The sequence below is a fragment of the Jaculus jaculus genome, chromosome 4, assembly GCF_020740685.1.
Source record: "Jaculus jaculus isolate mJacJac1 chromosome 4, mJacJac1.mat.Y.cur, whole genome shotgun sequence".
NCBI lineage: Eukaryota > Metazoa > Chordata > Mammalia > Rodentia > Dipodidae > Jaculus > Jaculus jaculus.
The window spans coordinates 73,332,148-73,346,924 of record NC_059105.1 but is presented as its reverse complement, the minus strand read 5'-3'; the positions used below and the strand labels follow the sequence as shown (position 1 = coordinate 73,346,924).

The 14,777-nt window shown below is 37.8% G+C and overlaps 1 protein-coding gene across 1 annotated transcript in view; it reads right to left on the bottom strand.

The window, feature by feature from the left end:
• Window positions 1-14,777, bottom strand: part of LOC101607308 (sodium channel protein type 1 subunit alpha) — a 150,444-nt gene that overhangs the window by 64,083 nt on the left and 71,584 nt on the right. Inside the window, exons 5-13 of the mRNA XM_045147269.1 lie at window positions 14,423-14,551; window positions 12,162-12,253; window positions 11,007-11,279; window positions 6,803-6,866; window positions 6,140-6,281; window positions 5,315-5,521; window positions 3,377-3,661; window positions 1,777-2,124; window positions 383-515 (exon numbers count right to left, since the gene is read on the bottom strand). Of these exons, the coding sequence (XP_045003204.1) occupies window positions 383-515; window positions 1,777-2,124; window positions 3,377-3,661; window positions 5,315-5,521; window positions 6,140-6,281; window positions 6,803-6,866; window positions 11,007-11,279; window positions 12,162-12,253; window positions 14,423-14,551 (1,673 nt within the window). The remainder of the gene's footprint in view (window positions 1-382; window positions 516-1,776; window positions 2,125-3,376; window positions 3,662-5,314; window positions 5,522-6,139; window positions 6,282-6,802; window positions 6,867-11,006; window positions 11,280-12,161; window positions 12,254-14,422; window positions 14,552-14,777) is intronic.

Genomic DNA, 14,777 nt, shown 5'->3' with positions numbered 1-14,777 from the left:
AATCATCTTTTTATTTTCTTTTTACTAAGTGATAATAACTTACTCCTTTCTCCGATCTTATAGAGTATAAGTATGGCACTGGAAGATGCAGTGCTACTGAGGCTCATGACTATAACAGAGCTGTTATGACTAATGGGACTAGAACCCCAAAGAGAAACACTTTCTGCATCCTCAAAGAATTTCTACATATACTAAACACGTGAAGGCTTCAGTGTCCAGCACCATTGCATTTAAAGTTTTCAAAGCTTTTTGAATACATGAACACATAATAGTCAGACCAATGGTTTCCTTGTTGGAACTGATGCATAGAGATATGTATTTCAAGTAAGATAATGATGGTTTCATTGAGGTAATGGAAGAAAGAACACCACTTGCCACAGACCTTCTACTGTGTTTGTCAGGATGCTTGCTATACTCATTGCTCTTTGCCTTTGGGATGGGTCTTCTAGAAAGTCCATTGAAACATGGAAAGAACTTGACCTTCTCTTCCTCATTTCTGTTTCTGTGGTTGTTCCCTGTAAAGTAAACACTAATGCATTAAGTGATTAACTTGAGCAAGGAGACAAGCACAAAAAGAAATGGTGACAGTGATGGTCACGAGACACATGCATCATGCATTTTCATATGTAACTGGTGATGGCAGATATTGCTGACTTATTGTCTCATTAACCTGGAATGCTAAAACTGTTAACCATTCAGTCATATAGGGAAATATGATTTTTTTATCCTTTCACTTATTAATTTTTTGAGATATAATATGATTATGGTGCAGGTGGCAAACCTTTGCACAGATAAATTTAAGAATTTTTTATTTATAAACTACTAGTGAAAGCCTAATAAGTTGAAAAGTCATAGGTGACCAAGCCATTTCATGTTTGAGAAATGAAATGGCAACTATTACAACATTCTTAGCTGCCATCTAATTTTCTAGACATAATATACAGATGGTCATTGAAAACACAAAGTGTACTTCAAAAAAAACAACAACAAAAAATCACACTCATGGCTGCATGGATGACAGTTTCCTCCAGGGACCAAAGCAATAAGTCACCTAGTCTGACTTAGTCATGCCTCATCATGCTGATATATTTCCACATGAGCAAACAGTTTAAAAAGAGGCAGCCTTTGTTTGGAAATTCCTCATTTGGATGTACATTCACAAACACATAACACACATTTGTACACAGAAAATAATTTCATCTGTTTATATTAATAATTTGTATCTTTATGCATAGTAGTTTTGAAAAGACCTATATCAGCATTTTTTTCAGTAAGATAAATATGAGTGCTAGAAATTGTAAAGAAATAAAGAAGCTATCTATGTATGCACAGTGTTTTTGAAGATCTGAACTACAGCACAGGTATGTCGAGCTTCTGGTGGAAAGATTTACTATATACCCTTTAAACTTAGAGAGAAGGGTTATTTATTCCCAATTACACCAGGACCTTTGAGGATGTTCTGGTATCTAGTGTGGGCACATAGCAAATCCTCCAACTGTAGGCAGTAATTATTGTGTCTAATTAATCCTTGGCATGTTCAATAAGTAATGCATTCCGATTTGTGCAAGAAAGTGCTGAGGTTCTCAGGTTTAGTTGGTTAGTCTAGTAAAGATATTATAAGATGCAGGTGCATTTGCAGCTTGACCAACCAGGATTCATTCTCCAGAGTTCCATTCTGTAGAAACACTGGCTGGTACAGCAGTCATGGGCCAGCAATGCCTAAGCTATTTAAAACTTTCTTACATTGTCATCAGTAGCTGGCTTATCTATTATCACCTCTGGCAGAAGCTGTCCAACAGGCGATGTAGGAACGGAAGGTCCACCAACCAAGGAAACCACACCATTGCAATCCACCGTGCTGTGCATCTTCCCATTGGCTGGAAACACTGCCAACATCCGGGATGACCTGCTGGTTTGACTTAGGTTACTGTTGCGACGCTCTCCATGCCTTCGGGGCACGAACAGGGAATCTCTCCGACTCTCGTTATCCTCAAAGGTGCTGTGTTCGTCATCAGCAAAGTCATTCTCAGATCCTACATCCTTTGCTCGCCCTCGGAAGCTGAAAAGGCTTGTTCTGCTATTTCGCCTTGGAGAAAACAGGGAGCCACGGATGCTCAGCAAAGACTAGAAGTTTGGAACAAACAGTAAAAAGTAAAGATGTAATCAAGTAGCCCTTTGAAACCATTTTGCAATATTAAGTTGAAGGAAACACTCTTCATAAGAGGATGTGGAACATTGCTTTTGATTAAATTCCAAAATTATAGGCATTCAGATTAAACAGAATTAGTCCATACAATGAAGTCTCCAGCCATCCCCAATAAAAATGGAGGACTAAAGATAACGACCAAAACAAACAAACAAACAAAAACCTTTCCCAAGCCACCATCTGTATACTTAAATTTTTGTGTTTATTTTTATTTACTTATTTGAGAGCGACAGACAGAGAGAAAGAGGCAGATAGAGAGAAAGGGCGCGGCAGGGCCTCCAGCCACTCCAGACGAACTCCAGATGCACCCACCCCCATGTGCATCTGACTAACGTGGGTCCTGGGGAATTGAGCCTTGAACCGGAGTCCTTAGGCTTCACAGGCAAGTGCTTAACTGCTAAGCCATCTCTCCAGCCCTATCTGTCCACTTTAAATAAACTTCCTTGAGTATCACAAGTATTTGGCTAAAGTTGTTGTCAGTTTCTGTTTCATCTATAAATAGCATTCTTAAAACTTGAAGTTAAAAACTCTGAATCCCCCCCCCCCGCCCCACCCAAGGAAGGGTGTCACTCTATCCCAGGCTGACCTCGAATTCACTCTATAGTCCCAGGCTGGCCTGGAACTCAGTGATGCTCCTACCTCTGCCTTTGGAGTACTGGGATTAAAGACATGCACTAGCATGCCAAGCTAAAACCCTGACTAGTATTATTTGGAAGCATGCTAATTTATAAAGGGATTAAGGGAACAATTAACGTAAAATCATAAAAAAGCCACAACTACATTACTCATTAGTTTTGTTGTTGCTATTGCTAAAGAGTCAAGAATCAGAACATTGACTGATGAAATTAAAACCATGAGCCATCATGTCTAGTTTAGATGTTTTTAGTTACGATTACCAGATGACAGAATCAGAATGAAAATCCAGGTCTCCTGACCTTCAACATAGTATTATTTCAACTGAACCAAGTAGCATACATGTACATCACATACATATACATATTCATATATGAGAGAGAAAAGCTCTCCTATGATTACTTGAGGAAAAGATAGCTTTTAATAAAATGAAAATGGCAGTCACTTGAGTATCGAACATTCCGAGTCCGTTTTTATTCTCCCTGTCTCCAGCACTCTTATTTCCAGCCCTGCTTCCAGGGGCGCAGCAGTGCCTACCTGGTGTGGGGAGGAGTACCGCTTTTCGTATGTCAGCCGGTTCCCCTCGATGGAGAAGCGAAACCCTTTCCTCCTGATGCTGTCCTCGGATTCAGATTTATGAAACTCATCCTCATCCTTCTCTTCCCCACCAGATTGTTCTTTCTGTTTTCTTTTCTTTCTGCGATTTCGTCTTTCCTTAGCACTCTTGGAACTCAGCTTGGAGGCTTCAGATGAGCTGTCAGAGAGCCTGCCTGCTGCACTGGGCTCTCTGGAATGTTCTGAGGCAGTTGCCGCTGATGCCTGCTACATAGAGAAAAATAAGTAACTTCAGCATGGTACTAGAGAAGCTTTTAATGCTCCCTTAAATTGCTCAAGTGCTTGCATGGAGTTTCCAAAAGACATTTAGCTGACTGAACTTGGTACCACATAGAAGATACTCTGTGAGCATAGGGGCTATGTTCTAGCTAATAAAGACGTTCAGAAATGAGCTGGCTTTCTCCATGCTAACATTTATGATGCCTGCATTATGCTTCACAGACCACATATTCAAAAAGATGCACTGGGGCATGACAGAACATAAAATAACATCACTTTGTGGGACTTGTTTTGCTTTCAAAATTGGTATTCCATTAGCATTATTGTCATTTTTCTGAAGAAACAAACTGGAGCATGGAAGACAAGTTTAATTATTTAAGCTCCTTTCCTAAAAACAAGAGAATGAGATAATGAGCTGAAGCCACCTCTCCACAATTTAAGGGGTTCAATACCCTCTAAAGACGATCAATCAAGTTTCCGAATGGCTACAAATCCCTTGCTCAGTACTTTGTGATACTATTTCCACAAGAGAGCACTGAACTTTTTTGCAAAGCTGAATGAGGTGTTCAGTACTCCACAACTTCCCGCAACCATCTTCACCACAATACGGATTCAAAAGCCATGATGGTGAGGAAGAACGCAATGTGGAGGACAACTGTTCTGGCACTAAATTGGCATTTAAAATTATCATATTCCCTCAGTACAGAGCAGCAGTAAAAAATACCTTACAGAATTCTTTTTGTAAAAATAAAAAAGTGAGTTTTTAATGGGACTAGGTTCACAATTCACTATACTTGCTGACATCTCACTACAAAAACAAGCAACCCTTTTGATTACCTAATCTCCATGATGTTGGTGACATTTGTATGACCACTGGACATTGCTGAAGCAGAGAATGAATGCTCTTATAATTATAAAGGCAGTTAACTAAGCATATCCCAAGATAATATATTTTGGGGTAAAGAAAACAAAAGACTATTTAAATATTATATGAAAATCTTTTATATAAAAGCTAACCAATTTTTGTAAAAAATAATGATTCCCTTACAGTTTTATTTTAATGCTAATCTAGTATATTCATTCAACTTAAGTTTAAAACATCAGCATGAAACAGTCCCCAAAGGGGATAGCGAGATGGTTCAGTGGATAAAGTGCTTGCTGTGCAACTCTGAACACCTGAGTTTTCTTCCCCAGAGTGTGAAAAATCTGAAAGCTGTGGCAGGTGTTGGCATGCATGGTCTCAAACTTACAAACATGTACACACATGCGTACACACACACACACACACACAACACACATATCATACACATACACACCAAATTAACTTTAAAATATCCAACCCAAGATTCCAAAACGGTGATATTTTCATTTTTATTATAAGAATCTTAAGGTGCTTAAGTAACATAAGAAACTTCTATGGCTAGTATTGTGAGCACTTCTGAATAATTACATCAACTAGAGCTGAACAGGTGATCAAAGTGAATAAATGTTTTCTGATTTTTCATACTACCTCAGGTACTGTGAAACAATGCTGCCTTTCAATGTCTCCTCAAAACAATGAAAAGGTTGGTTCCAAAAGAAGAAGGCAGGAAGATAAAGCTTTGTACTGTGAGTGGAGGTGGGCTTGATCACGTGATTTACCTGAGCCGCTTCTTGCTGCTTTTTAAGCTGCTCAAGCATCTGCTGAAATTCAGCTTCTTTTTGCTCAGCCTCTTCCAGCGTGGCCTGATTCTGCTCCTCATAGGCCATGGCCACCACAGCCAGGATCAAATTTATAAGGTAGAATGAGCCCAAGAAGATGACCAGAACAAAAAAGATCATGTATGTCTTCCCAGCAGCACGTAATGTCTGGAAGTAAAAAAAGAAATCAGGAAATTTTTCAATATCATTTCAATAATTGGTGACTTTACCATTCAACCTACTTGTGTGCTGCAGAACTCAGATAAGCTAATCATTGAGTTCTTTCACTATTTTTTGAGTCTCTATCTCTTCTTTCTTCTTTAATCTATGCATTCATACTCATAGGAAGGAATTATTGGATTCATCAAGAATAAAAATGTTGACGAAAAATGACGGAGTCCTCCATCAAAAAGCTGAGCCTTTCATCAGAGTAAAAGAAGAGACCAAAGTTATTTCTATAGCTGCATTTTTCCCCTTTACCTTCCCACCAAGGCATAATGTTTGGAGGAGGGCAGAACTGAGGGGAGGTGTGCTTTCTGTTATGAGAATTTGTGCCTCAGAAGGGAAAGAAATAGGGCTTGAATCAAGGAGAATAAGGAGACAATTATTGTTCTTGGTATTTTTCTGCTTAATATATATTATAACCAGTAGATAGAGGAACTCAAATTTCTGGATTTCAAGTTCTGCTCTCTCTGCTATATTACGCTGTGGTTTGTGTTTTATGACTCAGTTTGTATCCTTATATACTTCTACTTAAATGCAGTAGGTATCTCTTCAGATTCTCACCAGTTGGTAAAGATTTTCCCAGAAGTCCTGAGTCATCAGCCGAAACAGGGACAAAAATGCCCAACTGAAGGTATCAAAGCTTGTATAACCATAGTTAGGGTTTCTACCAGCTTTTACACACATATATCCTTCTGGACACTGGCTGTAAATGGGGAAAAAGAAAGTATGACAAGACATTCTGCTGCCTTTTTAATTTTGGCAGAAGCCTATATTTATAAGATGATCTACCCACTGTTTTAAAGGACACTAGTATTTTATGTAATGAATACATTTCTGAACATTTCACTTAATATTGTCTTACTAGCCAGTTGATGCAATTGTTTCTAGTAACATTTTACAAGGCTATTTTCTCTCTAGAACTAGCATTTTAACAGGTCTCCAATGCATTTCCCCTCATTGTGGAGTCTCCCAAGTTGATTCTTAGCTTGATATATTTACTTGAGGGAAACAGCATTATGGATAAGAGTATTAGTTATTTCTTTACAGAGAAACACTTACCTAGTATTTAAATAATCTCATGGTTTACATAGGTATACTATATATACTTATTTGTTACTGAAAGATTAGTAGGAATAAAGTTAGTTGTTGTAATCAGTCTATTTCTACAAAAGACAAAAGGTTCATATACGCATGTGTACATACACACACAAATTGGTGGCTTACCCTGCATCAGAGCTATTTCCACATAGCAGTGCATCTAAAAAACCCTCCAGGAAATAATGATACCCTGTTGGGAAGAAAGAAAATCACATGACAAACGCTGTGAAAAACACTAACATGAAAGTGGGGAAGTCAGGTCCTACTTTTAGGCTCAAAGAATTTTAAGCACATCCTATAATACTCTCAGAGGCAGGAATTATTTTTCCCTTTGCATTTCAAATACTTCTCCCTTCAGATATTTAATGGTGCCATGTTTTCTTTATTGTAATATAAAGTTAAAGATAACCATAGATACAGAGCATTTAAAACAGCTATCGATATTTTGTTCCTAGCCTTCTGAAATAAAAAATTTCATCTAATGGTCTATGATCAAAATATTATGCACATGTTTGAAAATTGTCAATAAAAATTTCATTCAGTAGAAATAGATAAAAATAATATGTATTTCTTTTCATTCTCAAAACAACTATACCTATGCATCCATAACACATATACCTACAACCCCAGTGGTATATGGTAAAAGATCCATAGATTGCATTAGCTGTTAGAATAAATAAATAAATAAATAAATAAATAAATAAATAAATAAATAAATATTTTTACTGGACACAGAGAATAAAGAGAAAGAGGAAAACGCAGAGAGAGTGAGTAAGGGCACAAAGGGCCTCTTCTGCTGCTGCAAAATCTGGACACATGCTCCACTTTGTATATCAGGCTGTACATGTGTACTGAGGAATCAAACTCAGGCTGTCAGGCTTTGCAACCAAGCATCTTTAATGGCTTAGACAAGTCTCCAACCCCGATAAATAAAATTTTAACAATCTTAAATAGTTAACTGAAATAATGATAGTGAGCATTGTTATATGTCAAATCTTTCTATCCCTAATCACCTCTTTTTCATGCTCTTTTCAACTTTTTTAATGCTTTTTTTATGCTCGTTTCAACTTCTGCTTGTAGTATTACTTGGCAGAGAAGACCCACCATGTCAGCACCACCAGTGACATGTAGGCATACATAGTATTCTTAGACTCATCCTATATCATAACCATTTGTTTAAGATATTATTATCCTCCTATACTCCTATCCAAGTAGCAGCTAAAAAAAAAAAAGATATTATTAGTCTAGGAAATACAGCAATTTTTTGTCTTTTAGTAGCACTGGATCTAGAAGCCTTTCACTATAGTTTATTGAATGAAGAAGTAAGTGGATGACAGAAAACCTCATGGAATGAATTAATTATTGTTGATTATATAAGAAGAAAGGCTTTCAGGGCCAAATTGTCAGATGAATTTATTCCATGAATAATCTTATAAAGGATACAGACTATCATAAAATGAATAATCACGCTTATTTTCAAATATCCTGACATTTTTGAACATGGAAAATTTGGCAAAGTATTTCTAATTTTTTATTTGTTTGTAAGGAGAGAAGAGAGAGAGAGAGAGAGAGCAAGAGAAAGGGAAAGATATGAATGACTGAATATGGGCACCACAGGTTCTCTAGCTGCTGCATATGCAGTCCAGATGCATACACCACTCTACACATCCGGCTCTAAGTGGGTACTGGGGAATTTAACCCATGTTGTTAGGCTTTTCAGGTAAGTGCCTTATATGCTGAGCCATCCCTCCATACCAGCATGGGGTTTTTAAACTTTTAGTTTAAATTAGTGCAAAAGGACTTTGGTAGTTTCTGGTTAAGTTATTGATTCCTGCATTTATAAATGAAGTTCCATATTTTTTTGTTTATTAGTTTTATTTATTTATTTGAGAGTGACAGAGAGAGAGAGAAAGAGGCAGATAGAGAAAGAGAGAATGGGTGTGCCAGGGCCTCCAGCCACTGCAGACAAACTCCAGATGTGTGTGCCCCCTTGTGCATCTGGCTAACGTGGGTCCTGGGGAATTGAGCCTCGAACTGGGGTCCTTAGGCTTCACAGGCAAGCACTTAACCACTGAACCATCTCTCCAGCTCAAGTTCCATATTTTAAAGTGAACAATCTAAAAGTTTTATTCTAAATGAAATATAACTAAGCTGAAGAGAATATAATTTATCAGTCAACTTTAAATAAATTTAATTTTCCATCACTTTCAAGGATGAGTTGTATTTATATTTGGACTTGATTTAAACTATTCTTTTTCATCAAGTGTAGTATTATTAGGGATGATAATCATAGAGTTTTAGAATTAAAAGTAACCAGGGCTGGGGAGATGGCTTAGGGGTTAAGCGCTTGCCTGTGAAGCCGAAGGACCCCGGTTCGAGGCTCAATTCTCCAGGACCCATGTTAGCCAGATACACAAGGCGGTGCATGCATCTAGAGTACATTTGCAGTGGCTGGCATGCCCACTCTGTCTCTGTCTCTCTGCCTCTTTCTCTCTCTGTCTGTCACTCTCAAATAAATAAATAAAAATAGAATATTTTTTAAAAGTTAAAAAAATAACCAGATATTCTTTCTCTTGAGTATAAGAGAAAGGATGCCTGTTAACTGTTCAATGAAGAGAAGAAAACCCCTTATATCATCACAGCCAGCATCAGTAAAAACTCAGCAAACACCAGATTACAGGGGATTTGTATCAGCAAAAACTTACTGAAGCTACATGGAGTGAATAAAGCATAAGGCATGTTTGTGTTCTGTGCTGACACTGTTCTTAGTTATTGTGCTTAAGCTGGAATCTGACTATTGTTTATAGATTATTAGTTTGCATGCACCCGAACACCACAAAGAAGAAACACCAAAGCAAGGCATTTTCCAGGCCCATGGCTAAAAGGAGACACCATTTGTAAATCTTCACTCTTTTTTGATGCTAACACTGCTCTGAGAACTATCAAATCACAGGTCCCTTTCTGTGACAATTCCCATTTGTTTCCTATCACACGTGGCTGAAATTTATTCATTTTCTTCAGACCGTTACTCATGGTCCTACAGTCCTAAAGTTATGGTGATGCGCCAGCATGCCCAGCATGTGAGTTTTGGCCCTCACCATTCTTACTTATCAGCACATTTCCATTCCTAATGAATCCTGCTTTAATTCTGGCTGCTTTTGAAATACTGCTACTGAAAGTACTAAAATTAAAGAAAAGAAAATATTTTACTTACTTTTATTGTAACTTTAAGAAGAGAATGGCTTCCTTCCAGAATAGACTATTTCAGTGTTCAAATATTTGGTCTAAATATTTGAGATAAAGATAAACCAATTCCTATAACTTCATTGATATATCAGTCATTTTCTATTGCTCTCTTCTGAAGTTTAAAGGATTGTAAGGTTTGATACTGCTTTTCAAATGGAATGTATTTATCTGTAGGTTTCACTCGATTTCCACAAAATGAAAAGCACTCCTATACACATGTTAAAGGCATACATTTTCACCATTATTTCCCTCGACCTTGCACAAGTCTGACTTTCTGTAGCTCATGTCAAACAGGCTGCATCGCATAGCACTTTGGAATTTACAAGGTTTTTTCTTTAAAGAATTTTATGACCTTGGTTTGTCTCAGTTGCTATGTGCAAACCATTGTTAAGGTGCTTAAAATTATTTCCAGGAAAGGCTGGAGAGATGGCTTAGCAGTTAAACGTTTGACTGTGAAGCCTGAGGACCTCGGTTCGAGGCTCGATTCCCCAGGACCCACGTTAGCCAGATTCACAAAGGGGCGCTCGCATCTGAAGTTCATTTGCAGTGGCTGGAGGCCCTGGCAGGCCCATTCTCTCTCTCTGTCTGCCTCTTTCTCTCTCTGATGCTCTCAACTAAATAAATAAAAATGAACAAAAAATTTAAAAAAATATTTCCAGGAAACAAGTGATCCATTATTTAAAATTTTGGGAGAGGCTGGGCACAGCGGTAGTAGAGCACCTGCCCAGCACATATAACCTCCTTGGTTCAATTGCCAACACATTGTAAAAGAAAACAAAAAGAAAAAAACATCAAGTAGAAAGAAATGTTACAAAAAACTCTTTTAAACATTTTAAATTGTTTTATTAGATAATTTTCTGAGCAAGTATGATCTTATGATCACTTTTAATGTTCCCTTGCCTGGATGAAGGTAGATCATGATCATCAATGAAAATACAAACGCATGTAAGACAGGTGTGATGGCTCACACTTTTAATTGTAGCTGTAAGAAGTAGATGGATCACTGTTAATTTGAGGCCAGCCAGGGATATAGTGAGACTCTGCTTCAAAAGTCAGAATAAATATATACAATAATGATTCTTACTTGGATCTTGAATATATGATTTCCAGTCAAATTCAAACTCAGTTCGATTTATAACTGTGCCATTGGTATCCACATAAGTTACATTCCTCTCTGTACTATGTTCCTCCAAGGAGGCATTGGTGGGAGGCCACTGCACACATTTATTCCTCAGGTTGCCCATGAAGAGCTGCAGCCCGATGAGAGCAAACACACTCAGACAGAACACGGTCAAGATCATGACGTCAGAGAGCTTCTTCACAGACTGGATCAGGGCCCCGACGATGGTCTTCAGGCCTGGAGGAAGGAAAGAGAAGAAGGGAGGGAGAGAGGGAAGGAAAAGAAGGAAGAAAGAAAGAGGCTTATTACTATGAAGACTTAACACATCTGAAGTAGAAAAGCCTCCACACAGTTCTCTTGAAAACATTAAGTTCCTATATAAGTTAGAACATGCTAGCAATGACAGGGAGGGGCCCACACTGAAGATCTGATGGAGCTACCCTCTATAATGCAACACACAATGAAATGCTGCTCTACCTCCTTTGATAGAAAGGAGTGGGAGGCCCATGAGCTTTGCAAAGTCTATATTAAAAATAGGGTCTTGGGTTTCTCTGCCTTGCTGTTGAAATTTGTCCACACTTTTATAAGTGTGGGGACAAAGTGTAAGGGACAGTTGACAAATTTATAAGAAGTTACCTGAGGAGATGGGTTTCCATTCCTGTTTGTAAGCAAGATAGCTTTTGCTATGGAACTAGAGGTAGAGTACAATTTCAGTTTAAGATAAGTCACGAGGACCCATGCTCTTCTTATCTTATTCTTAGTCTTTTGTTAGTGCCAGACTTCAAAGATTTATTTTGTTGAACATGGGTGTCAGTACATATAATGAATGAGAAACTAAAGACTGATACATCCAACAAGGAACAAATCCTTGGTAAAACTAACATGGCAAAAATACTAACATCTCAAAGTACATGCAAATCATATAGACTGCACATTACACTGTCTCTTGCAAGCAACCATTAAAGACAAAGGCTGATAAAACTTAGATTGGACAATTAGAACCATTTGTGTGAAATGCCCTGTCTTATAATTATTGGCTACAACGCCAAACAAAAAGGCTTGGGAAAGTACACTAGGTTATATCACTTTTTATCCTATATGCTTACATACAGCTCTCACCTGGAATGACTGAAATGGTTTTCAGTGCTCGGAGAACTCTGAATGTTCTCAATGCAGAGACATTTCCCAGGTCCACAAACTCTGTCACATATCTGTAACAAGGGGGTTAACACATAAACAGTGACAAGATACAAAGAAATAGTTGCTGGTACAAGGAGTCTGTCTTGTTCACTGCTTGCTTGGAATTACTGAAATTGTTTTCAAAGCTCTTAAGACTATGAAAGTATGAAAAGGTGACAAATAATCTAGGCTTATGTAGCTGTAGAATTAAATCCATTATTCAAGATGTAAGGAAGACTTATAGTATTTATTTGAGATGTTTATAAACTCTTTCTTGCTGATTTTATACTTCTTCATCTTTTAAAAAAATATTTACAAGCATTGGGGCTGGAGAGATGGCTTAGCGGTTAAGCACTTGCTTGTAAAGCCTAAGGACCCCGGTTCGAGGCTCGATTCTACAGGACCTATGTTAGCCAGATGCACAAGGGGGCACACGTGTCTGGAGTTCGCTTGCAGTGACCAGAGGCCCTGGTGTGCCCATTCTGTTTCTCTCTATCTGCCTCTTTCTCTCTCTCCATCTGTCATTTTCAAATTAAAAAAAAAAAATAGGGAGAAGAGAGACAGATAGAATGGGTACACCAGGGCCTCTGGCCACTGCAGAAAAAGAAAGAAAAAAAAAAAACCCACTCCAAATGCATATGCTTCTGGCTGTATGTGGGTACTGGGGGATTGAACTCTGGTCCTTTGGCTTTGCTGGCAGGCACCTTAGCTGCTGAGCTATCCTTTCAGCCCTCTTGCTTATTTTAAATGATAGTGTGTTAAATTTAAAAAAAAAAATAATTAAGTTCCCCACAGAAGCCTTATTTTCAAAATTTACGATCATTAACTAAATTAAACCTTCATGAAGTGTGCGCCCTTGCTGCCATCTTGTTTTGTTTAGTTTTTGTGCTACTAAGAATGGAATCCAGTCTCGCACATGTGCTAGGTACACGCTCTCCCACTGAGTTACATCCAACGTGTGATGTGGAGAATTCATAAAAGAGAAAATGAGTCTTCATTATGGTCTATGGATTTCAGTTAAGGAAAAATAATACATAAAATCACCCAATAGGCATTTAACTACCATAAGCCAGATTGCTGCATTGCCATTGGGTACACAATAAGGTTTTCTTAGAATAATTTTTAATAAAGGTTAGGTAAATTTAAAACAAGATTTTTATGGAACCCAATGATGCTTCTGCCACTGTTTTTTAGTCTCTCAAGCTCCTCCCAGTCCCCCCGCCCCCCAAAAAAACCCTAGCAGGAGTTCCACAGTGCTTTCCTTTGAAATGTGGGTGGAGTGCACAAAGAAGAATGGGTGCATCCTGACCAGAGACGAAGTTATGCAATTAAAACAAGACAGACAACATCCATGCTTCTGCATAAGTCAGTGCTCCCTGTCCTCTCTCTTGTCCTCTAATCTTGCACCTCATGACTACTGATGCCAATGAGGCAGCCCCCAAAAGAAAGATGGCATTGATTGATTCACCATCCTCCACCTTCTATTTTCACCTACTTTCAGGCTCACTTCACTTTACTACTAGGAAAAAAAGACAGAAATACAGGAATCATGCATATTGACAAAAGGGTTTATGTTGGCAAATCAGAACTAAATAAGGCCATAAAGAGAAAAAAGACAAAAAAGCAAAGGTAGAAAAGAAACAAAGGTCGAGTATGTGTGCTTATATACCTAATAGTGTGTTAAATTAAATATGCATCAGAAATGCTAATTTTCTTGTAAGCTTGATCTCCAGAGTACTTTGAATATTTTGGTGCATGGATCTAGTCTAATATTATACCAGCCTAATACAAGAAGCTAGTCAGACACATCACCATAGTTAAGACAAGTGTACATTTGTGGAACTAGTGGAAATTTTATTGCTATGTATTTTAAAAATAATTTCCTTAGACATATTATGAATATCAAGATATACATGTATATAAGCATGTATGCTAAGGCACATTTGTGTATGTAGCTTGAAAGACTGGCATATATAAAATTTTCATATGTTTATTGCATATCAAATTATAGTTCAACTAGTCAACACATTCCTGGAACAGTGAAATGCCACTTATACTTCCGTGATGTGACATGACAACCCAGAGCTTAATTCTGTAAACCACGCCTGTGTGCTCTGTCACTGAAGCATGCCCATTTGAAAGTGGAAGTGTGAACAGAAAATCAATTGTGTTGTTTTTGAAATTTCATAAAAGGCACTTACGCGAATGTAATGACAGTGAAATCAAGCCAGTTCCATGGATCACGAAGGAAAGTAAAATCTTCTAAACAGAAGCCCCTTGCAATAATTTTTATAAGTGACTCAAAAGTATATATTCCTGTGAAGGTATACCTAGAAACAAGTATCCAGAAAGAATATATAGAGTAATAGTTTTCTTTCAGAGCACGTCAATGTCAAACATATATATGTCATATACAGTTAGTCTAGCTACTATCTGAAATGGCTTGGTACTGACAGGAATGAATTCAGCTTCCTGAAAATTAGTCAGTGAGTTTAATGATGGAGTATCCAGTCAACAGAGTTTCAGAAGCATGGAACAATTTTCCTTCAGAAGGAA